At 28.8% G+C, this 26,849-nt stretch overlaps 1 protein-coding gene across 3 annotated transcripts in view; it reads right to left on the bottom strand.

Moving 5' to 3' along the window:
• The window catches only part of mbc (myoblast city), a 63,290-nt gene that overhangs the window by 21,905 nt on the left and 14,536 nt on the right, over window positions 1–26,849 (bottom strand). For all 3 annotated transcript variants that reach the window (XM_065498090.1, XM_065498089.1, XM_065498091.1), the window contains exon 2: window positions 1,882–1,993. In XM_065498090.1, coding sequence (XP_065354162.1) covers window positions 1,882–1,993 — 112 coding nt within the window. The remainder of the gene's footprint in view (window positions 1–1,881; window positions 1,994–26,849) is intronic.

Genomic DNA, 26,849 nt, shown 5'->3' on the forward strand with positions numbered 1-26,849 from the left:
TTTACACCTTGTTATTTGGAATGACAATTTTAAAAAACGTTGAAAATTTCATTGAGTTTTGATAATAAATAAAGATTTTATTACATATTTATAGAGATTTTAAAACTAAAATTTGTATCAAAATTGGAATAGGATAGGATATTAGGAACAATTTGATCCACATTTATTCCGAGTTATATTTGTTTGTTTAGATAAATAAAGTTTTGGTCTTACAAAAAAAATTCAAGTCAATATCTCAATTAGATTCAAAAATATGCCACTTTAAACTCCGTCCTTCAAAAATATTGCACTTTTTCATACTAAAAATTTTGTATAAATTTTCATAACGTGACTGAGTGGGAACCAATGACTTGTGTTGAATAAAATATTAAGAAAATGTATAAAATTTTTCAGTTCGACTTTATTTTCTTCCTGATTCAGATTTTCTTTCAATACTCAAGTTCCTTATACTGTTTAATGGGTTTTGAAACAGTTTGAAAGTCCATATTGGATTTTTTTAAAAGTTTAAATTATTTTTTCACGTACTTTTTTTCGGTGACAATTTTGACCGAAATAACAGTTGAAAATTAATGATTTCGAAAAGAAGTATAATTTTTTGTACCAAGGACAAGTTTGTAATTTCTACATTTTTCAATTGCGACCTCATAAAATATATATATCCTGGATCGTTATAGATAGCGGTGTCGATATATAGAAGGTACGAATAGTTAAAGCCAATGCAGGTTTAAAAACAAACATCAAAAAGATCCTGACAGGAATTCTGCTAAAAATTTAGAGGCCAATGACAGAGCTGGGAAATTGAAGTGAAATTTTATAAAAAAAAATATACCATGACAAAACGAACGTATGGAAATTTTTTCGCAGCTTCCGGTTCAATATTTTTATGTTGCTAATGCTCGAGGGAATGTTGTTTAGGACCCAAAAGCAGACAATTTTCTTCGTATGGCAAACAATATGCAGTTGCGGTAAAAGCAGCCAAACATTTGTTACAAATAAATACTAAAATTTACATCAAGGAATGTTTATGGTAAACAAGGTCTTGAGTGGTACAAGAACAATAATGTGGTATTTGTACCAAGAGAGGCAAATCCTCCAAACTGCCCGAAGCTAAGGCGAGTGTAGAGATATTGTTAATATTTTTCGATCTCACTCCTTATATAACGTTCTTATCTATAAGGATATGAATATTGAATGAATATTGTGGATACTACAATCGCCATATTGTTAAGAAAACTTTCTTTGCATCTTCAAAATATATCACAGACACACATTCATGGATGTTGCACCATATGTATAAATAATATACATATATAATTCAGTCGCAAGATTAACAGCAACAATAACATTAAATATTTAAAAAATATGCATATAAATAACTCTTATTTTTGGAAATACAAACACAAGTAAGTGTGTGTGCAACAGATTTATTTCAATGCAGCATAATGCTGCAGCATGTGTGTTTTTAAAAAGATAAGAAAACGTGTAACTCCGTGAAATTTAAGCCAATAAAATAAACAGCATTAATTCATAAATTTATGCATATGTATGTTTCTGGTGAATCTTATATTTTGGAATGCGGAATGCACTCAATCATCCGCTATCCGTGACTACATATGTACAATATTATGATGCGAGTATATTGTATAAAAGGATTTTTTTTTGTTGAAATACCGCTATATATTCGTCATATGGCAAAGAGATTCTTTGTTTATCTGTTGAAAATTGTATATTTATGTATTTAGTTGTGTTTATTTTAAAATTCATGAGCAAATCTTACTTGATAAAATACAAATCTTATTGAAATTATTAAATCATTTTTTTTCCACCTCAAACCACAATTAATAATAAAATAAAATTAAATAAATTAACATGTTCACTTACCTTTGTTTATAACCATAATACCAGTGTGTGGTTTCTTTTAATATGACCACTGAATCACCAACATCCAAATTCAGGCGATGAGGTTTATCGTCTTGATCGAAATTACATTTTGCTAAAAATAAAATAAAAAAACAAATTTAATTATTTTGCAAATTTTAATGGAAAGTTATTTATACAAAATGTAAAACTATAATTAGAAAATAAATTATATTTAATAATCATACACTTTCTCTAGATAGTTAGACACATAGAAAACGGCATAAATAGCGATAATTAGAATTTATTCTAGACTCTAGTTTAGAATTCAAATTTAGTTTCACAACCTAATCTTTTAACAGACTCTAAACAACTATTTTTTTTAGTATAAAAACATTTCTAACAGAAAATTATAAATAATAATAGACATTTTTACCACATACTAGAATAAAGTGAATTTAGTTGTACTCATTTTGTTAAAAAACGACAATGTGAAAATACAAAATCGTTGTTTTTATTATTTTTTGAAATTTATTTTGTATAAACTGTTTATATGGCAGAAATAACAAAAAAAAATATATATGAAAAATAGCGACAAAAATGGCAAATAAAAACTGAAACACACACAAATGCTGTCATTATGTATAATTTTGTTTTTTTCCCTAAAAAATTTGTTTGTTGTTTGTTTTAGGAGTTGAGGTTGGTGGGGTAGAGAGTGCATGAGACAGATTCTACTACATATCACTAAACTAGGTTTAGGTTAAACTAATAATAACAACTAGCCAACCAACAACAACACCAAACACAATGACAACCATTTAAAATACTCTGACTGACTGACGTACATAATTTAGTTAAACCGGTGTTTTAATTCTCCACTACTCTTTGTTTTGATTATTGTTTTCCACTTATTATTGTTGTTGCTGGCTGTGTGTTTCTTTTTTCTTCTTAATAAAGGTGTCAAAAATGATCTACTTTGAGTTTTGATTTTTTTTTCAACGTGTGTTTCTGGTCGTGTTTTTTTGTGTGTTTGTTGGGTTCACAAAGCAACCATTATGGTAATTGTCGGAAATTCTAATAATTTCGCAAAATAACAACAAATTATAAATAAAATATTGTATAAATGACAATGCAGATTAAACGGGAATATGTGTGAATGTGTAACCCCCCTTTTATATTTTGTATTCTGTAAATTGTATTAAACTCAATAAATAAATCAGTTAACGGAAATGGACAAGTGTGAGAGAGTGTGTACAAAGGTTTTGCAAACAGAAAAAGGGTTCAAACAAAGTACAAGGTTGAAAAATCAAATATTAATAAATAGAAATAGAAACTAAGTACATATATTGCGAAAAGTCTCTATTATTCATATTTTCATATTTTGTCAACGTGTTGTCCTTATTTTTCCAACGATCGTTCATACTTTGACAATGCCGTGTTCTCATTATGCAAGGCTCTTAGGACATACAGAAAAAAATTCATTTGCATGATTCCGGGATCCTTGATGACCATCATTCATGTTATTGGGTGTATGACTTGAAAATGCAGGATTAACAATAGATGGTATATTTTTTGAACGTGGTTTTTGTTTTTAATAACTTATATGTCATTTTGAAGAAACATATCTCTCATTTATTCTCACATTATAGTGTAAACAACAAAGTTTTTTTCTTCGTAAAATTCGAATTTTATACCAAAAAAAACGTCATATGTGGGTATTTTTGCATTACTACTTTAACTTGAAAAAAAGTGGCGATGAAGCTCACCGAAGCTTACGGTGAATGTGTTTCAGAGATGGTTGTGCGGTTCAGAATTGGTGATTTTGAGACTGATGAGAAAGATCGGCCAGGCCAGCCAAAAAGTTTGAAGACCAAGAATTGGAGGCATTACTCCATGAAGATTGTTGTCAAACTCAACAAGAGCTTGTAAAATTATTGGCAGCTACTCAAGCTATCATACTGATTGAAACCGAGAGACCTTGAAATACGATTTTACATGTCCGAAGTGATGCTTGTACGCTGTAAAAGAAAATCATTTGTGCACCGAATCATTACTTGTGATGAAAAATGAATCCATTACGATAACCCAAAGCGAAAGAGATCGTTGCGAAGCTCGGTCAACCAGCCGAATCGACTCCAAAAACAAATATCCATGGCGCTAAGGCAATGCTCTGTATTTGTTGGGAGCAAAAGGGTACTATCAATTGTGAGCTTCTGAAATCTAAACAGACTATCACAGGGAACCTGTAACGAACGCAACTGATTCTTTTTAAAGCGAGCATTGACCGGAAAACGACCAGAATATGCGGCCAGTTATGAAATCGTAATATTCCACATGTTACAATACCTGTTAAAAAGTATTTAGAATGAAGTTGAAGATCGTTCGCCTTCCGAATATTCACCCCTATCGGCAATAACATGTGAAATTTTGTTCCCATGAAATATCCATTTCCCTCGAAGGGAAAATTGCTATCGGGAATATCACGATTAACTTTACATTCACAATAGTTGATTTTGTTCGTAACAGCTGTTTATTGTTTACAAAATTCCATCTAAAAATTTCACAACAAGGGGAATTTTTTCACGTGAACAAAGTTGATGAACGAAAAAAGGAAAAGGGAAAATATTTCATGTTTTGATCTATGCAGAACGCACTCTCTGGGCTATGACAACGCTAGTTCACATGTTGAAATATCTGTTAAAAACTATTTAGAAAGAAGTGGTTGGGAAGTTTTGCCTCACCCGCCTTATAGTCCAGACCATGCCCCGTCCGACTACTATTTGTTTCGATCGATGCAGAGCGCTTCTCTATGATAAGCTTCACTTAAGAACATAGTATTTGAAATTGGCTTGATTCGTGCTTGTCCTCAAAAGATGAGCAGTTCTTTTGACTCGAAGTCCATATGTTGCCAGAAAGACGGCAAAAGCTCATAGCTAACAATGATCAATACCTTGAATAGAATTATATTGTACAAATGTTTCAAAATTAAAGCTAAAAATTTAAAGAAATCCCGAATTTTAATGTTTCGATTCTACTTTTAATAACAACGAATATGAAACCAAATTAAATTTGATTGATCAATAAATTTAAAAATTGTGAGCTTTTTCATATATCATATAAATATAATAAATGAGCGATGAGTGAATTTGTTGTCTCTTGAAATTAGATTTACAAAATTTGATAATGGCGTATTATATTTGGGGAAAAAATACACAAGCGAATCCAATATTAAATTTATGTTTAGATTCTACTTTTAATAATGCTGATCATGGATGTAACTAATTTAAATTTCCCAAAATCCTAAGAATACATAAAATTTTAAAAATCTTGAGCTGTCGCAAGCATCAAAATTGCAGAAGTTTTAGAAAAATCAGTGAATCGGTTTTAGAGGAAACACAATTTTTTAGACAGTAGACAGAACAACAAGTCCGTTCACAGTTTTTCGTTATTTTATATAAGAACAAAAAACGGGCTAATGACAAGAAAAAGACAACCTTTTTGACAAAAAAGAAAGAAAAAAACATTAGTAATCTTAGTTTAGAGGACATGTTTAATATTGCAATTGTTGCTTTTCGTTTTTAAAAACAGCAAAGTTGCAGCTTAATTTTTAAGGAAATTGCTTATTAGCTAAATTGTTTCAAAACCATATTAACAATTAAAAATAAAATAATTTAATACATATTTAAAAGTTTAAATACTAAAAACTACAACTTTTAAAAAGCATTTATGAAATTGCGTTTTAATGCGAGTTTACAATCATAATCGTAATTAAAGAATATAATATATATAAGCATTAGGATGGCTGCAATTATTTGAGGCCAAACTATTTGTGGTCCCCCCATCCGGAAATAAGCATAGGACGTAGATTTTAAATATACACACAGCCTCAAAAGTGAGTAAACACCAGTGAATTTTTTAAGATCATAAAAATCATAATAAAAAAATTTTATTCAGCCCAATCTCCAACAAACCGAAACTTTTAAATTTTAATCGATGGATAGATTTTAGGATTTGCATTATCTTTAAAAAAAAAATCAAATCATTTTTGAGTCTGTATTTATTTCATACATCTCAACTTTTATTTTATTTAGGAACAAAGACAAAACATTTTTGTGGGGCCTACCTAATAATATGCATTACAAGAAATATTATTATTTTTTTATCATGGTAGACGACTTCCTATATCAACAAACAAAACAAAAAATAGTAAAGGAAAAATATCCATGTAAATGTGCAGTTATTTTCGTATGTAAGTATTTTTAACCCAGAAATAAATAAAAAAAATTGTATTTAAACATGAAATAGTTTGTACATATGTATGTAGCTTTTTATTAAAATAAATATAAGTATTTAGTGTATAATTTCTTATTTTAATTTAGTTTTAACGAAACATCCGCTTACTGACTCTGACTGACGACGTCTTATTGAATCTCGACTAAGCTTGAGATTAAGTTAATTTGTGTTGTGTTGTGGCATGGTGTTGTGCAGCATGCTCATTCATGTGAATACAATAAGATTTGTTTCTGAAATTTTCAGCATATTTACTAGCTTTCACTGCATTAAGAATAATTGTGTTTTCTTTTAGTGATTTAATGATGTGGCAGGCTGGCAGACAATGAAAATGACGATGCCGATGACAAAGCATCAATGGCAATATTTTATATATATATAGACATACATATGCATAGCTATGTAGTATATAAAATCTTAAATGCCACATTCAATTTGCATATGGCATAAAAAGCAAGTGGGAAATACAAAAACAACAAAAAAACACAAATGTGTTCCTTATCCAAATGTATGTATATATGTGTGAATATACAGGGGATGTCACAATAAGTTTAATAACAAAGAATTAAATTGCACTTTTAAGACAAAATAATATTAATTGGTCAATTCACAAGGTCTCTTATCATGTCATATTATCATAATGTCCTAATATTTCACAATGGTTTTTATTGTTTTTCAAGTAAAAAGTGTCCTAAAATAATAGTACTCTGTATGCTATTTTTATTGTGTTATCGTAAGCAACCAGTAGAGACCTTCGCCGAATGCCTAAGTGTCGGTTAAGCCGAGCTGCCGAGTCAAGATATATTAAGACATAATGACAATATGACTGATAAGAGACCTTGTGAATTGACCAAATATGTATTTGTAATAATGGTGATTTAGTGAAAAATTGTGAAAAATATTCACAATAAAATACTATTTATACCGGGTTGTTTTTAAAAGTCTAATCTTCCTGTCACAGAATTATTATTATTTTATTTATTAATAGCAAATTAAATTTACATATCAATATTAGAAATTAGAAACTGGCTACTATAGGTCACAGAATTCCATTCCGTTCCGTTCAAAAGTGGAATTAATTCCCTATTTAGTTTCTTACAGTTTTATATTGGGTGTATGACTTAAAAATGTGGATTTTTTTTAAATGTATATATTTTATTTTCAAACATATGTGCAATATAAATTTATTCAAAGTATTGGCCATTGTGAGCTATGACCTTTTCCCATCTTTCTGGCAACATATGGATTCCGAGCTCATCTTTTGAGGCCAGAAACCAATATCGGATACTCTGTTCCAAAGTGAAGCGTATCCCAGAGAGAGTATTCTGCATCGATCGAAACAAATAGTAGTCGAACGGGATATGGTCTGGACTATAAAGCGGGTGAGGCAAAACATCCCAACCACTTCATTCTAAATAATTTTTAATAGGTATTGCATCATGTGGCCGAGCGATGTCATGATGGAATATTACGGTTTCATGTCTGGCCGCATATTCTAGGCGTTTTTCGGCCAATGCTCGCTTCAAACGAATCGGTTGCGTTCGTACAGTTTCCCTGTAATGGTCTGGTCAGATTTCAGCAGCCAGGACCCTTTTGCTCCCACCAAATACAGTGAATTACCTTAGCACCATAGATATTTGGCTTTGGTTTCGATTCGGCTGGTTGGACTTCATATACGATCTCTTACGCTTCTGGTTGTCGTAATGGATCTATTTTTCATCGCAAGTAATGCTTCGATGATAAACTAATTTTCTTTTATAGCGTTCAAGCATGATTTCGGACATTCTGAATCGTATTTTAAGTTATCTCGGCTTAAATTCGTATAGTACTCAATATCCCTGCTTTTGGATGAATCCTGCTGCTCGTAAACCTTTTGAAGTTGCTGCTCGAGCATATTCCAATGATTTTGCAAGCTCTTGTTGAGTTTTACAACAATCTTCATGTAGTAATGCCTTCAATTCTTGGTCTTTAAACTTTTTTGGCTAGTCAGGGCGATCTTTGTCATCCGTATCAAAATCACCACTTATAAACCACAAAAAACAATCACTAACACGTTGAACCCAATAAAACACATTCACTATAACCTTTGGTGAGCAATCGGAGTGCTTCAGCGGCATTTGTTTTCAAATTAAAGAAGTAAAGCAAAACTTCGACATTTTCGAAGCAAAAGTTTACACTATAATGTGAGAATAAATGACAGATATATACCCTTCAAAATGACATATAAGTTATTAAAAACCAAAACCGTGTTGAAAAGTTAATACGCCATCTATTGTAAATTCCGCATTGTCTTATGAATAAACAAAGACTTAAAGCAAGTTCAACACTATTATATATTTGATAACCTAGTTATACCCAATTTCATTTGACTGAGATAATAATTTTACAATATCGGCAAAAAAAAATTTGTATTAAAATCTAAAATTTTATAAAAAAATGGACTTAGCAATCAGCTTACAACTTGATTGTATATGAATCATCTGTTTAAATGGCAATTATAATTGGAATGATCATTTCAAAATCACGTGTTAAACGGGCTATTACAATCATTAGAATTATAATAAAATTGCACTAAATTTATCGCACGATCCTTGTATATTTAACAATAACAGATGAAACTAAAGTTGTAGCACTAAGAAATTCATCAACGCCATTCGTGACACCACAATAAAAACAATGAAAAAATATTTAAAAAAAAATAATACGGCAAAGTCGACCATTTAAGAAGCTACAGTTAATAACTTTAGTGCACAATGCAAATATTTAGGAAATTTTTAAAGTTTTAATGTTGTATTTGTGTGTTGGATTTAGATCAATGATCGTAATACAGAAAATTAAAGCAAAAACTTGTTAAGAACTTGCAATTGCTCAATAACTTACTTTTCATAACTACTACATACCATATGCATTACTTAGAAGTAGTCTTATAATGAGTTATTTATTATCTGTTATTTTCTAGTCACTGACATGAACACATTCTGTTTTTAGTGATAATGGCATCTGTGAGTCCTAAAAGTAACTGGCTCCAGAATTTAGCATTTAAAGCTTCGAATTTATTAATTAAATTTAAGCTTAATTTCTCAAAATCTTAATTCGGAATTCAAAAATTTCATTATTCATTCCATAAATCCATTGCCAAAATCTAATTCCTTAGCTTTATTCAAAGGCTTTTATTTAAAGTGAATTTATTCATCGTTGAATTAATTCAAGCTTTAAATTATTAAATTTTAATTAATTCAAATCAAATACAAATTGTATAAAAATATTTTTTCTTCGTTCAGTTTTGTTTTTGTATTGATTGAAAAAAATTGTCTAAAGACTTTTTGTAATGTATTTGAATTGAAGAAAATTGTAATCATTCAAAACATTTTTGAAGTTATTTTTTATAATGGATTTCAATCAAAGAAAACTTGAATAACACAGGTCAACAGCGAAAAAGCCTTCACTAACCACTATATAGATTTGATGTATCATGGTTACCAAGTACAAAAATTCTAAAATTTTTGAATTCTGTGGATAAATATTTAAAAAAAATTTTCCTAAAATTGAGAATTTTTTCGATGTTTCTCCACATAATTTATGATAACTCAAAAAGATTTAGTCCGATATTATTGAAATAAACTTAGAAAAGTTCGATAAACATATCCTTTAATCTGTTTATATATTGCGTTTTAATCGGCTCAGTAGTTTCGAAGTTATAATAACAAATTGAAGCAAAAAATATATTTTTTGCTAATTTTTGTATTTTAAAAACACATGAAAAATCGAAAAAGGAAGAAATTGTTCAAGTTTATTACTTTCTCCTAAAGCCGCATATAATAGCAACAAAATGAGATATCGAACATAAAAATTGATTGATTCCTTTCGAATTTATTCACAATTAAGTGAATTCGCTCATTTTCACAAAATTTCGCTTTTTTGTTTGTTATACATAAAATTGAGTAGTTAATGTTCTTCTTTTGATTGATTAAATTTTGAAACAATTTTCTCCATGCTATGTACAAGTTTTCACATATATATTGCGTTTTAATTGGGTCAGTAGTTTCGGAGTTATAATAACAAATTGAAGCAAAAAATATATTTTTTATGTGAAAATATGAATTTTTTTGTTTTAAAAAAATTATGAAAAATCGAAAACGACAGAAATTGTTTATATTTATTGCTTTATCTCAATGCCACATGTAATAGGAACAAAATGAGATATCGATCATAAAAATCGATGGATTATTTTCGAATTTATATACAATTAAGTGAATTCGCTTAGTTTCAAAAATTTTTTATTATAACTCCGAAAATAATGAGCCGATTAAAACGCAATAAATTTTAACTTTCTTTCTCAGTTGTTATGTCCAGAAACTTATATGTATTTACTTATTTGGAAATTTGTACTACCTTCGTTTACATTCGTGTTGTTTATAGGCAAATAACCGATTATGTTCGGCATCTGATGGCTGACGACCACTGATTTAGATCGACAGAGTCTATTAGGTACTCTCGAACTTCGTTTATTTTTTGCACAAATGCATTATACCCATTCTAGCTATACATAGCCATTGCTAAGGTAGTGTAGACTCTAAACTGTATACATAATTATGTGCCTCAAACATTCATGTAGCGACTGTGGCTGCTGTCAAGCAAGCAGCCACACACTGAGAATTATGAAGTCTTTAAAAACATAAATTTTACATTTACTTAAGAGTGTTTGTAAAACAGAGGGGAAATATATTTATTATATGTTTGTTTTTTATGGATGCATGTGCCATCATTTTATTATCCACATAATAATAATTCTTAAAGAAAACATAGTCCGTCCGTCCGTCAGTCTGTCTTTCTCTACGTATGTCAAAGAAAATACCAAAACGACCTCCACATCACACACTCAAAATCGCAATATGAAATGCAATAAAAAATATTTAGTTGTTATTTTAATATACATAAAAAATGAATTGAATAAGCAACTTTTTGTTGAAAGAAATTAATAAGAAAAAAAATCACACAAAACTACGTTTGCAACGCACTACTTTCATTGGGTCATTAGCCTGTGTGCATTATAAGCATTTCAATTGAGGCGTGTCTTTATTACAAAATATTTCGTTGGTTTTTTTTTCTCTTAAGGAGCATTTTTATATCATTTTTATAATTTAAGTCAAAATTTTATACTTCCAGGTACCACAAATCATTTAGTAAAACATAGTTGCATGCAGTACCAACAAAACCAACAAAAATTTCCGTATTGCAATAAACATGCATTTTGTAAATGGTTTATAAAATTGATTTAAATATTAAATTGCACTTGTCTAAGCAACTGGCGCTTCAAATAATGATACAAAAATAATTATTAAAATAAATAAAAATAAAATCATTTTGTTATTCCATCAGCAACAATTGCAAAAACATACAAATGATTTTCATATAAAGCAATGTCATATTCGTAGACATCTCCAAATGGAACACAATGAGAAGTTATCGATAGGTCTTAATATGAAATGTACAGTATAGTCCCACTATTTCGAATATCACTATTCTAATTTGTAGAGTATTTGTCTTGAAATAAAACTTGTCTTTAGGTTTGAGAACCTTGAGAAAACACAATTTTTTTAATTTGTACCAGAGCTGTAAATGAATCATTCACTTTTGAATTAATTCGCGAATTATTCATGCACTGAATTAGCAAATTATGATTTAATTATTTTCATACAAAAAAATGAATTGAATGAAATTTGAGGTAAAAATTAATTGCAATTTGTTTCCAATTAAAATGAATTTGTAGAATGAATTGCAATTCGTTTCTAATTCAAATGAATTTGTCAAAGTGAATTGCAATTCATTTCCAATTCGTTTGAATTGAATTGATTTTGAATTAATTCAAATTAATTAAAAAAAAGAATTAGCAAATTCGTTTACAACTCATTGATTGAAATTTGATTTTGTAAGTAAACCTACAGTAATCATTGTCGCTTTGTTATTCAACTAATTTTTTATGTAAAAGACAGCATTACTCTCATTATGTATGTAAAATATATCACCTAGCATAGTCCAAAGACAAAAATTCTTAGATTTGAGAATCCCATGATATACTGGAATTGTCAGGTAGCCGCAGAATAGGAATTGAATAATTAGTTATCAGCGAAAATCCTATCAAAATGGGAAATTATTTGCTAAAAGAAACTTAAATTTTTATTTTTCATTCCCCCTACATCTGCCCTTGAATTGGATTGATTGCAACTCATTTTTGATTTCATTCATTTGAATTGGATTTCATTGTTCTAATTTATTACAATGAATAAAAAATCCATTCAATTCAGTTCAAACGAATTGGAAATGAATTGCAATTTACTTTAACAAATTCGTTTGAATTGGAAACGAATTGCAATTCATATTACACATTCATTTGAATTGAAAATGAAATGAATTGAAATTCATTTCTGCCTAATTGATTAAAATTTCATTCAATTCTTTTTTGTTGTGAAAAGAATTAATTCAAAATTTAGCTAATTCGTAACAAATTAAAATAAAAAAATGAATGATTCATTTACAGCTCTGATTTGTACTTATATTTATAATTGAGAATGATTTTAAAATAGCATTTAATATCAAATTGAGGAAATATATTCCTCAAGGATTCCGAACGCGACATTTGTACGCCTTTGAAGGTAACAAACAAAGAAATCTGAACAATTTTTTTTTCTTATTTACAGTACTATGTTCAGTTATTCATTTACAGCTCTGATTTGTACTTATATTTATAATTGAGAATGCTTTTAAAATAGCATTTAATATCAAATTGAGGAAATATATTCTTCAAGGATTCCGAACGCGACATTTGTACGCCTTAGAAGGAAACAAACAAAGAAATCTGAACAATTTTTTTCTTATTTAAAGTAATATGTTTATTGCAATAGATAGATAATATAGATTAGTTGTTTCCAATATATTCGCACTAAACCTGGTATCCCGAACGAGACAAAAACGATCTCGTTTTCGAATTCACCTAGAAAAATGCAAAAATCAGTGAAATGGAACATAATTTATTAAAAAGGTAATAATTCAGGTCAGAGTTGTCTTGTTGAAATGTTTAACTTTTAGTATGATTTGTAACGCGACATTCGTAACGTGACTTATTTTTCTGTTATATTTGTAAAGGATTAGTTAAGTAACTTCAACTCAAAATTTCATAAACTACAAAAAACTGCGTCTTTACTATATTATATAAAATAATTCAGATAGGAGATTTTTGACTTTACGTTTGCTGGCATAACTCAGAATGCTGACTGCAATTAAACTTTCGTTTTAACAAGGTTATACTGTATATCAATACTGTTGTTTACTGCTGTTTTCTTGATTTCTTAGAATGAATGATACGTAGCTAAGGAAATACTGCCAATTATGATGAATCATTTTTGTATTAAAATTGCTTATGCAAATTTTAAATCCAACACAACACCCTCAATTAACCAAACAGACATTTCCATACGTTTGCTCAGCCATTTAGGGCCGTTAAACGTTGTATAAGTACACATCATTACTTTATCACCAGTTGCCAGTTTATTTTTAAAATAATAATAATAAATAAATTGTTGCTTGGCCACGGTGCGTATTTATTTAATCACTTTCAAGATGTTTTTATACGTACGTACAGGTGAAATATGGAAAATATTTGTTAAAGTAGACGAAACAAAAAAAAAAGCAAAACAAACAAAAATATTTCCTAATTAGTAATAGGCATGGGCGGCGATTATACGTTACGGGAGGGCACCTGATAAGCATACAAATTACGTTTCAGAAATCAATTTGTGGAGGAACGAAAGAAACAAAACAATAAAATGATGCATATTTAAAATTAGGTCGAACTACTATTTAGGAAATTATTATATTCTAAACAAAACGAAGAAAGATTCTAAAAAAAAAACTTTTTAAAATTATTTAAAAGTTTTCTTTTGTTTAGTTGAAGAGTTCTGGATTTTTAACAAAACAAGAAATTATAGATAAAAAAAAGATAAACATCTTACACATTTTAGAGTAAAAATTCTAAGAAAATAAACAGAATAGAAACAAATTTAAATTAAGCGCTTTATTTATATTTGTCTACGCTATTTAAATCGATTTGAAAAGTTATAAATTTTGATAAACATAAACAGCATTTACATCTGCATTTTTCGTAATAATAAAGCATTTTTTACAAGCATTACCTCTAGCTACTGTTATCCCAGTTTGAGAGCGAGAGCGTTCTCCATCGACCGAAACAAATAGTAGTCGGACGGTGTACTGTCTGGACTATAAAGAGAGCGAGACAAAACTTCCCAACCACTTATTTCTAAATACTTTTAGTGTCTGGTCGCTTATTCTGGTCGTTTTTCGGCCAATGCTCGCTTCAAACGAATCAGTTGCGTTCGGTACAGGTTTCATGGTTATGTTCTGGCCAGATTTCAGCAGCTCAAAATAGATAGCCTTTTGGGTTCTATCTATCTTTGGCATCGATTCGGCTGGTTGGCCGGCATTTTTTATTATTATTTTATTTTCTTCTTTTTTGAGCTGCTTGAATATTTCGAATTTAAATTCGAAATTTCCAATCGCTCAATTGTTTAGCTTTTATTTTGAAACATTTGTACAATATAAATTTATTCAAAATATTGGCCATTGGTTTCCGCGCCAAAATAACTGCTCAGCTTTTGAGGCCAAAAACGAATCAAGCGTTCTCCATCGATCGAAACAAATAGTAGTCGGACGGTGTACTGTCTTGACCAGTGGTACGCAAAAAGAGGCATTTAATTTGTGTGCTCTTTTGGGTAAAAAACAAAATATCCACAACAACATCAAGAAACTGAATGAATTGTGTGTATTTTTACGCTCTATTACGCTCTTTTGTTCACATTCGGGTTGTTTGACGAAAATCATCGTAACCTCAACAATATGAACGCCTACCATGGGTCTGGACTATAAAGAGAACTTCCTCTAAATAGTTTTTAACAGGTATTGCAACATGTGGCCGAGCGTTGCCATGATGAAATATTACGGTTTCATGTCTGACCGCTTATTCTGGTCTTTTTTTCGGCCAGTTGCTTTCGCTACAGGTTCCCTGTGATAGTCTGGTCAGATTTCAGCAGCTCATAATAGATAGAAGCCTTTTGGGTTCTATCTATCTTTGGCGTCGATTCGTGAATGCCGGCTTTGTAATGGATCCAATTTTCATCGCAAGTAATGACTCGGTGAAAGAATTATTTTCTTTTATAGCGTTCAAGCAAACGTTTTGAAATTGCTGCTTGAATAGCTCCCAGTGATTTTTTAAGCTCTTGTTGAGTTTGACAACAAATTCCATGGTGTAATGCCTGCAATTCTTCAACCTTTTTTTGGCTGGCCTGGGGGATATTTGTCTTCCATGTCAAAATCAGCACTTCTGAACCCTAGAAACCATCTATGCACATTGAAACCGTTGCTTTTCAACATAAGCTTTGGCGAGCAAACGATTTGCTTCAGCGGCACTTTTTATACCCTTCACCTTCGTGAGAAGGGTATATACACACAGTTACTAAAGTATACGTACGATCGACTTTTTGGACCTTTTTTAAAAAATCTATATATTTAAAAATAGAAGGCCTAACTCATTCATTCATTCACTCACTGATTCACTGACTCATCAGTTATGAGTGAGTGAGTGAATGAATAAGTCAGGCCTTGTATTTTTATATATATAGATTTTTAAGAAAAGGCCCAAAAAGTAAATCGTACGTATAATTTAGTAACTATGTGTATAAGTTAGTCATTCCGTTTGTAATTTCCACAATATAATTTTCCGACCTTACAAAGTAGAGTTTCCAAAAAACCGAAGAATTTTAAAACCGCGGTGTCGGTTTTAATACGTCGGGTTTGTGATACTTTTTAAATATCAAGTGTTATAGAAACAAAATCAGTTGATAATATCGGAAAAGCTATCAAATTTAAAATTGATACTTGATGGGTGTTCAAGAGAATAAAGGAAAATTGGTACTTTTTCTTTTAATGGTACTTTTTTAATATATTAAATTAGTTAACTTATATACATTAAAGTTAACTAATATGCTTCTCAGTAAAGAAATAATCAAGAATAGGGAGTACTTTTTCGTTCTTCAAAATTGTACTTTTTGAATTTTCTATATTATTGAACCTATAATCAGAAAATTGCTTTAATTTCAAGCTAGACGAGGGCTCAATTGTGGAAAGTTGGTACTTTATCTTCTAATTGTACTTTTTATTATATTAAATTATAGTACTTTTGGAATATTTTAATATAATAAACCTAAAAATTCGACACACATGATTCTGAATGAGTTAGACTTTAGTGGTACATTTCTTTTGCATTTTCAATAATAACACTGTGCAACAGACGATCATGACTGTATAGGTTCGACTCTACTACCAAAGGGTAGTAAAACCCTATAATCAGTTTATCCATTTTGGTGACCGATTTTTTTTATGGGCCCCCAAAGTTTCTGAAAATCAGTGAGGCCTCTAAAAAAGAAGTCATCAGTTTTTGGTTAACAACTAATTCAGACTTTGTGATACGGCTTAACTTTATATGGCAATAATATAGCTAAGAGTCCGCCAAATAAATTTTGTTAAAATTTGTTTCCAAAATTTAATATAGACAATATGGATGGATATCTAATGAAACGACGTATATAAGACCATAGTAAGTTGGACCTAGAATGGGTCAAAATCGGAAAAAATATTTTTTAGCCCGAAAACCCAAAAGTTCTTTTTTCGCTAAATATTAAAAAAAAAATTGAAAAAACAAAAAAAACTTTTTTAAAATTGAAAAAAAAAAATAATTTGGAAAAAAAAAATAATTTGGAAAAAAAAAATTTTGTTTACCTAAAAATATTTAAAATTTTTATTTTGAAGTATAATTTGGTGAAGGGTATATAAAATTCGGTACAGCCGAATATAGCTCTCTTGCTTGTTTTAAATTAAAGAAGTAAAGCAAAACTTCTTTGGTACTTTATTGTTTTTACTATAATGTTCAATAACTAAGTGATTGTAAATCCCGCATTTTTAAGTCATAAACCTAATATCTTCCATATAACAATAAATTATCTATATTGGTAAAATATTGCCAGTTACAATGTGCCAATCTGTGTCTGTCCATCGATATGTTTTCTTATATAAATAATATTTTTTATAAAATTTTTGTTAATCTGTATTTATTGCTGCAAATTTATTTTGTAAATAGGTCTCTTGAAACCATTTCTTCAAATTGTTTATATAAACTTTGAGTTATTTATAGAAAATTTGTCACAAATTGAAGTCTACAAATTAGTTATAAATGAATAAAGTTATAAATCTGAAAACAGCTTTTTTGTAAAATGGCACAAAATTAATTATATTTATTATGATGGCAAAGGAATTTAAACTAATATTTAAATACAAATGTTTTGAATTAGTGTTAATAAAAACAAATTTTAAATTTATAATGTCAATACGTTTAGAAAAAACATTTGCCCAATTCACAATTGGTGTCGTATCGTTGTATGTCGTAATTTTTTTATTAATGTTTTGTTTTTGTTTCGAAAAATTTGTTTGAAAAATATTTATGACATACAATGCTACAACACTACGACATCAATTGTGAATTGGGCAATTAAAAATAAAAAAGTTTAAATTTGAATTTAAGAATTTTACCCCTTTATCTTAAACACATAAATTGAAATCTAAAGTGCCTGTGTTGTTTGAAATGAAATAACAATTTAATTAAAGTGAAATAATATGATATTTAAGGCGTATACAAAATCTACACAATCACCAAGGGAGTAACAAACAATATTCAAAATTCTAATTACCAAACATAATTAAACGGAAGTGAAATAAATAAAAAACAAAATTCATAATAAAAATGTGCAACAAGCACTTTGCAGACAAAAACAGGCCAACTTTTTAGAAACACAATAATATTACAAAAAAAAATAAACCAATGTTATGGGTCAATGGATAATTATGTATTGAATACATCCATGAGTGCATGCATGCGTATGTTTATGCATGTTACAGACAGAAAGGGTGTGCGTGCCTCAAGTGTAGCTAAATGCAACAAGTTGTATGCAACATTATTTATGCATAACTCTTATCATATTATTACTGCTACTTATGGGTGCGACGGACTACCAACTTGAAAAGTAAATTTTAGTTTGCCTAAAAAACATTCTCGTATAAAGGGGAAATAGGAAATGATACGGAAAATATATGCAAAATATTCCATATAATAATTTATTGACATAAAACAAAACTCATACAAAACAACCAACCAACCAACCAACATAATTAAAACGGAACTAATGGATTTAATTGAATGAGAAATAAACAGGGAGAGAAAGAAATACGAAAAAAACAATTAAATAAATTAAAGTTACCTAAGAAAAAAATGCTGTTTTATGCAGTTAAAAAGAAAGTCACTTTTTTCGTATTTCTCTAATCCGTAACACTCTCTAAAGTATTTTATCATTCATAAAATGTAACACACAATAAAAATAAAACTCACCAAAAAAAAAGTAACAAGATTGTAAGATTCACATGCTCAACTCGAATGAAACAATAATAATCTTAATGGGAAAAAACACTATTTTTTAAGTGTAGCACGCGTATGACATAATAAACAACAAAATACTATGAGAAAATAACATCCAAGTAAGGGAATAGTTGGTATATGCTTGTAGTAGTCAGGTCGAATTGTAGAAACTCTATTTATATGTTAATAATTTGAATTTGAGTACGTTCCCATACTCTAAATTTACATTTATTGTTTTTATAATTAACCGTTACCGCTAAGCTATCGTTACTACAAATACACCCTTTCACCTCAACTGTCGTTTTCGCTAGGATACCGTTACCGAAATAATTGCAATTACCGTTACCTCAAAAATATGGTTACCGATATAATCGTAATTCTATAAATAATAAGGGTACTCATTTAAACGCTTAAGTTTCCCATTTGTGCAAATGGGCAAATTTGCGCGACATGTTTCATGAACCCACCTTTTCAATTTTGTGCAAGTTTATACAGAAAATTTATATTTGTCAAATAAAAATACATAAATTCAACAAAAGCTTTAATAATTTTTTTTCAAATTGTATAAATTTTAATTTTAAAATGTTGAATGAAAGTTAAATCTTTGGAACAAACGGTGGTATACATAGTTTGGAGGACTTTGTTTATGTTCTAGCTGTTGGTTAATGTTTTCATACACAATGTCATTTAATACAATCATTCTGTTCCAAAGTTACACAATTTTCACATGCACAAAATTTTTATATTTTATTTGATTTTTATTTCTTATAAATAAAAGTAAACAAAAGCAGCTGATTCATCAAATGCACAATAAATTCAAGTTTGCGAGTCTAAATTGTCGCGCAAACTTATCGGAGTTGTGCAAACGAATTTCCATACATTTTTTGACTTTCATTTGCGAGAGTGTAAAAATGCACAGATTGCACAGTTTGCGAGGCTTTTAAGCGTTTACATGAGGACCCTTAATTTAAATCATAAAAATAAAAATTTTTCATTTCAGTAATTGAAATTAATGAAATTATTAAAATAATGTCACCGTTAAGTTACCGTTACCGATATAACTGCAATTACAGTTACTGACATAATTAGCGTTACCGTTACACACTTAACAGTTTTGAATAGGTAACCAGCCTTATTAAAACCTTTATAGAAACCTATAATATAATTATGTTACAAACCCAATGGCAAACTAAAATACTTAATCAAAATACACATATATTTCTATCTAAAGAAAAAGTAACAACTTATTTCATTCAGGTAGTTTTGCTTGCTGTAAAAATGTCCGTTGTTGAAAGAGTTTTAATTAAAATAATTTTTTATTTATGAAAAAAAATACATACATATTTTAAAATATTAAATTAATAAAGTGAAAATATTTTAAATTAAGAACTGGTTAAAGTTAAACTAGTGCACAAACAAAACCTTATAGTTATTATAACTTTAAAAATTAATGTTGTAATCATGTAATTTTAGAATACAATTCTATGATCGTGTGAGAATTCCCACCTTAAACCCCTTATCAAAGGTATATGGAAAAAGATTTCCATAGAAAATTTGGGTTTATAAACCTTTGATTAAATAAAAATGTAAAAATTATTTTGTATTGTGATTTTTATAAACCTTCTACAACAATACGTATAATTAAATCAACACTCCATTAAGTAGCCAGGAAGTTAGTTGAATGCGGGTACTTTTTCTTTTCTAGTTTAAAATAATTTCTCTCTAAATTTTGAAAGCTACTTAAGTACAATACCAAATTTATCTACTGCATTTATTTAACCCCTAACTTTTTTAGAGAAATTGTCGAAATTAAACAATATTAAAGATATTTTACGTAAATACATATATACATATTAAGAATACAATTTAAAATGAGTTGAAAAGTACCACAAAAGAGAGTAAGACTAGATCTAGGTGTCTCTTCGGCAAAGTACTACTCCCACAGAATAGTGTAAAAACATAGAATTTGTGTAAAAACATAGTTTTTGTGTGTAAAAATATGGTTTTTGTGTAAAAATATGGTTTTTGTGTAAAAATATAGTTTTTGTGTAAAAACATTGATTTTTGTAAAAACATTGATTTTGTGTAAAAATTTAGATTTTGTGTAAAATAACGATTTTGTGTAAAAACATTGATTTTGAGTAAAAATATTGATTTTGTGTAAAAACATTGTTTTTGTATAAAACTTTGTTTTTGTGTAAAAACATTGATTTTGTGTAAAACTTTGTTTTTGTGTAAAAACATTGATTTTGTGTCAAAAATTTAGATTTTGTGTAATAATTTAGATGATGTGTAGAAATTAAGATTTTGTGTAATAACTGAGTTTTTGTGTAAAATAACGATTTCGTGTAAAAATATTGATTTTGTGTAAAAACATTGTTTATGAATATAACTTTGATTTTGTGTAAAAACATAGTTTTTGTGTAAAAATATAGTTTCTGTAAAAACTGAGTTTTTGTGTAAAATAATGTTTTTGGATGAAAACATTGATTTTGTGTAAAAATTTTGATTTTGTGTAAAAATTTTGATTTTGTGTAAAAATTTAGATTTTGTGTAATAATTAAGTTTTTGTGTAAAAACAACGTTTTGTGGTTTTGTGTTAAAACAACGTTTTTGTGTAAAAACAACGTTTTGTGTATAAAAACAACGTTTTTGTGTTAAAACAACGTTTTTGTGTTAAAACAACGTTTTTGTGTTAAAACAACGTTTTTGTGTTAAAACAACATTTTTGTGTTAAAACAACGTTTTTGTGTAAAAATATAGTTTTTGAGTAAAAACATTGATTTTGTGTAAAAACATTGATTTTGTGTAAAATTTAGATTTTGTGTAATAACTGCGTTTTTTGTGTAAAATAACGATTTTGTGGAAAAATATTGATTTTGTGTAATAACTGAGTTTTTGTGTAAAAACATTGATTTTGTGTAAAAATATTGATTTTGTGGGAAAACATTAATTTTGTGTAAAAACTGAGTTTTTGTGTAAAATGATGATTTTGTGTAAAAACACAGTTTTTGTGTAAAACTTTGTTTTTGAGTAAAAACAAAACTGAGTTTTTGTGTAAAATTGCGATTTTGTGTAAAATTTTGTTTTTGTGTAAAAACAGTGTTTCTGTAAAAACAGGGTTTTTGTGTAAAATAATGTTTTTAGATGACAAAATTTATTTTATGTAATTGAGTTTTTGTGTAAAATAACGATTTTGTGTAAAACAAAAAATTTTGATTAGAAAAAATCCAGCTTTTGTATAACCCGAGTTTTTGTGTTAAAAGCTTAATTTAGAATAAAATTTACTAACAATAATTTTCTTAATCAATGGTTCGTTTTCTGCTACAGTGCATTCTTGGAATATAATTAAATTAAATTAATTAAATTAAATGTTTACATAAATGTAGCAAGGAAGCAGAAAACTAAACACTACTGATTTCAAAAGGCTAACCTTGAAAAAAAACATGCCTAAAAAGCATTTCGAAATTTTTTGGCAAGCAGTAAAAAAGTAAAACCACTTACTCCTGCGCATTTGTAAGGCATGATTCAATTTATTCCTTCCAAAATGAAAATCGTAAGTTTCACTTACCTTACTACTTCTTTGCAACATTTCTGTAAGCTCTTTTACAGAGAGTCGTTATAATTGAAGCAATTCGCATTCAACAAGCATTCGATTGAGAATTTTATTTGATGCTATTTTTTATTAATTTCCAATATTTTGTTTACATTTTGGATTGAAATGTCCATTGCTACTAGTATTTATAAATAATAGAAAGCAGCAAACTGGTCAAATTAAATTTAAATGATTAAAATTTATAAAAACCAAAGCAAATTAAATAATAATTCTACAATACAATGTTCGTTCTATCATGGTCATTGCTATTGTCATGTCAATAGAATTGTTCTAAAAAAAAAACAACAGCAGCAAACAAACTCATACTTCATGGAGCATACATTTCAATGTTTTTGCACAGTGAGTGGCAATTTTAAATGATTGCAACTAAAATGTTAATACAAAATAGCAAAACAAATTAAATTTACAAAAAAAAAGCTTTTCTTTCTATAATCCTCGTATGTAATATTATTTTGTTATTCATTGTATTTATTTAGTAGTTTTAATACCTACTACTGCGTATACTTTCACATGCCTATTAATTTAAAACAATTGTTTCTATATGAAACTTAATAAATTCATAAAGAAAAAAAAAACAAAACAATAATAATAACAACTCTTGAAAAAAAAAAAACATTCGCATACGAGTATCATTTATTAGTTTATGTATTTTCTACATTCTTCAAAGTTGCGAGTACAATTTCGAGGAGATTCGTCATCAAAATACCTTGTCTGTCAAGCAACTTTATATTTAAACACAACGTCGCGCTTTTTTTTTATTAAAATAACAAAAATGAAACTAAAAACAAAAATACAAAAACAAAAATTAAGAATTTGTTGGTATAAGTACCGGAGATGGAAAATTTAGAGTATAACTTCTAGAACTCGCTAAAAAAATTCCTAGTACATATAAACAAAATTAGAAATGTCTAAAATTCGGACAAAAATTATAATGCCCATGGATATTCTTAATCATTTAGCTTGCTCTTCTTATTATGTTTAAGTATGTTTCTCACATATTTTTCGACATCTTGTAAGCACTTTTGTAATCTAAAATATAAAAATGTAAATAGTGTTTGTAAATTGTCTTGCCCGTTTACATTGTCCCACAAGTAATATGATCTGTCAAAATCGTGTGTAGAAGAGTGCGAAGTCTTAACGTAATATGTAATGAAACCATTTGACATTGAGAGAAAATACGAATTTATATTTGTCAGTCGTATGTAGGTTTTTAAATTCCCGACCTTTTTTGATTCCCGGGTACCCGGCTATTCCCGAAATATTTAATAATACTGTAAACTATGAATATTATAGCGAAATTTCATATAAAAACTTAGTGTTATCATTCGAAAAATAAACGAATAACTGTAAAAAAAAAGAGTTCTATCTAGTTTTCTTTATAGTTTTGTCAGTTTTTAATTCCCGGGAATCCCGACTAAAAATACCGGGAATCGGGTAGGGAAAAATTGGCAAAATTCCCGGGAAATTTGTTCCGGGATAAAAACACTAGTCGTATGGCTCTCTTTATTTTTTGAAATTTACGATAAACGACTTTCATAACATTTTTTGGCATACGGATAAATTTTAATTTTATTTTCTTTTCTCAAAGTCGTACTTAAAATCTTATCGTCTAAAGCCACCTTTTTCATTTTATTTTCTCTTCCTAAAGTCGTACGTAAAATGTTTTCGTCTAAAGCCAAAAAATGTTTTTGCTGTGATTTTACTTGAATCTATAAAATGAACTGAATTTCCCATGTCTGATAAAAACTACTATGTATTGTACATATGTATTTCTTTACACATTATAGAAAATACCTGTGAATATATTTACGAAAATATACCTGTATAATTTTTTGTATTGTATATACGGCAATTGTTTAGTATGTATTCGTAAATATTTACTAGATGGGGGGGATTAGTTTACAATAGTAAGTAAGCAGCTGCTGGTTGGTTTTAAGTAAAAGTGTTTCGAAATGATTTGTTTGTCTTGATTAAATTTTAAGAATATTTGTATATTTGTAGGTATGTACCTAAAAATGTGTTAATTTCAACAAAATAACCGCATAATTTGTTTAAATTTAATACATATGGTCAACATTATTTACATATTTGGTCAATTCACAAGGTCTCCTATCATGTCATATTGTCATAATGTCCTAATATTCCACAATGGTTTGAATATGTTGTTATTGCCTTTTAAGCAAAAAATGTCCTAAAATAATATTACCAGGGTAGTATGCTTACTGTGTTATCATAACCATCCAGCATATACCTGTACCGAACGCCTACGAGTGTCATATTGCGCTCATTTTTTGACGATTAAACAATGCTACCAAATTATCCAGGGCACACTTTAAAAGGTGACTGCGATGAAACAGCTGATTATTTGTATACCCTTCACCTTCGTAAGAAGGGTATATATAAGTTTGTCATTCCGTTTGTAATTTCTACATTTTTCATTTCTGACCCTATAAAGTATATATATTCTGGATCCTTATAGATAGCGGAGTCCATTAAGCCATGTCCGTCTGTCTGTCTATCTGTCTGTCTGTTGAAATCAATTTTCTGAAGACCCCAGATATCTTCGGGATCCAAATCTTCAATAATTCTGTCAGACATGCTTTCGAGAAGTTTGCTATTTAAAATCAGCAAAATCGGTCCATAAATAACGGAGATATGAGCAAAAAACCGGAACAACCTCGATTTTTGACCTATTTTTGATCTATATCTGGATTACTTAGTCATTAGTATAGACAATATGGATATCTAATGATAGATATTTCAAAGTCCATTGCAACGATGTTGATAAGGCTATAGTAAGTTGGACCTACAATGGGTCAAAATCGGGAAAAATATTTTTTAACCCGAATTTTTTTATCATTAAAAATTTGTTTGTCATACATTTTTTCCAAAAAAAAAATTTGGAAAAAACTTTTTTAAAAAAAAATTAAAAAACAATTTAAAAAAAAAAATTTCAAAAACAATAAAAAAAATTTAATTTTGTTTACCTAAAAATATTTAAAAAAATTTATTTTAAAGTATAATTTGGTGAAGGGTATATAAGATTCGGCACAGCCGAATATAGCTCTCTTACTTGTTTTTATTCAGTTTGAACTGTCAATTCACTTGTGGTTGTTGTGGCGAAAAATACAACAAACCCAAAAGCAAAAACAACAACAGGCAACTTTGACAGTTCACCTACTTTTTAACAGGAACTTTGTTTTTGTATTGTTGTATTTGTTGTAGTGATGCAGTCACCTTACTAAGTGTGCCCTGAAATTATCCAAATTTATTTTACATCGATTCGCACAACTTCTAGACGATTTGTGCTACAATATAAACAAAATTGCCGCATATGGAGTAAGATCAACTTACAATAGACCCTACAGACTCCATTACATCCAGAGATTTACACCCTGGTGCATCATCGCACCTTATTTCTTTTAAAACAAAGAACTCATTATAAAACTACTTCTAAGTAATGCCTACGGTATGTAATAGTCATAAAAATTAAGTTATTGAGTAATTGCACTTTATTACCATGTTTTAGCTGGGTAAGAATAAAATTAACAAAAGAGAGAACGACAATAAATATTGCCACACGATAACGTTTTCATTTGAAAACACAATTATGTTCTTTGACAATTTTATATATTATTTTGAAGATTGTGCAATAACTACTGCTGATATTACAACGCCACGCTACCATCTACCAAAACTTAATTTTCCAAAAAAAAAAAGTTCTTGTAAATATTTGTTATTCTTGTAAAATAATCTTTAAATCAGCCCCTTCATTTGCTGGCTAAACACTCTACACAATATTGTATGTATGTTATTGAAGTGTTTTCGAAATGCTTTAGCAAACAGCCCACCCTTTACTTACTAGATCGCCCCCATTCCATGCCATTCCATGCCATCCATGCATTCTTAATTACTCATAAAACAACAATACAGTCATATCGATACTCTCGATGTTTTGATATGATTGAATGTTCGAACGTATGCATGAAATCGAATATGTATTTCAAATGGGGTGGAGTACAACAATGAATGATTTTATTTCAAAAAAACTCAATAGAAATTGTATACAATACAATGGGCTGGTTAAATGGTTATAGAGTCGTACGTTGCAAAGACACATCTATTTAATTTCAATTGTGAATGTCATTTTAAAGATTCAAGAAATGAAATGTCATTAATTACTTTTCTCAAGATTAAAGCCATTTTGGTTTTATTCTCTGAATTGCTGATGTATGTCACTCCTTTTGCAATTTAAATTCTTGTATGCCTTCCTTAGGTCTTCTTTATCAGAGTAGGAATATCTTTATAACGCATTGACCCCATTCCCTTTAACCATCTTTTACCATTATTAGTTTTTGTATATATTCAACAAACACACCACAACACAATAATAATTCTTTTGAACTTATGATTTCTGCTGTTAAGCTTGAAAGTTAAAAATAAAATATGTATGTTAAGTTGTTTTTTTATGTTTTATGATTTTTTCTTCCTTTTCCTCTCTCTTCTCCCCTACAAAATTGTATTCAGAAATATGAAAACAAAAAAAATATT

The sequence above is a fragment of the Calliphora vicina genome, chromosome 1 (assembly GCF_958450345.1).
Source record: "Calliphora vicina chromosome 1, idCalVici1.1, whole genome shotgun sequence".
NCBI classification, from domain to species: Eukaryota; Metazoa; Arthropoda; class Insecta; order Diptera; family Calliphoridae; genus Calliphora; species Calliphora vicina.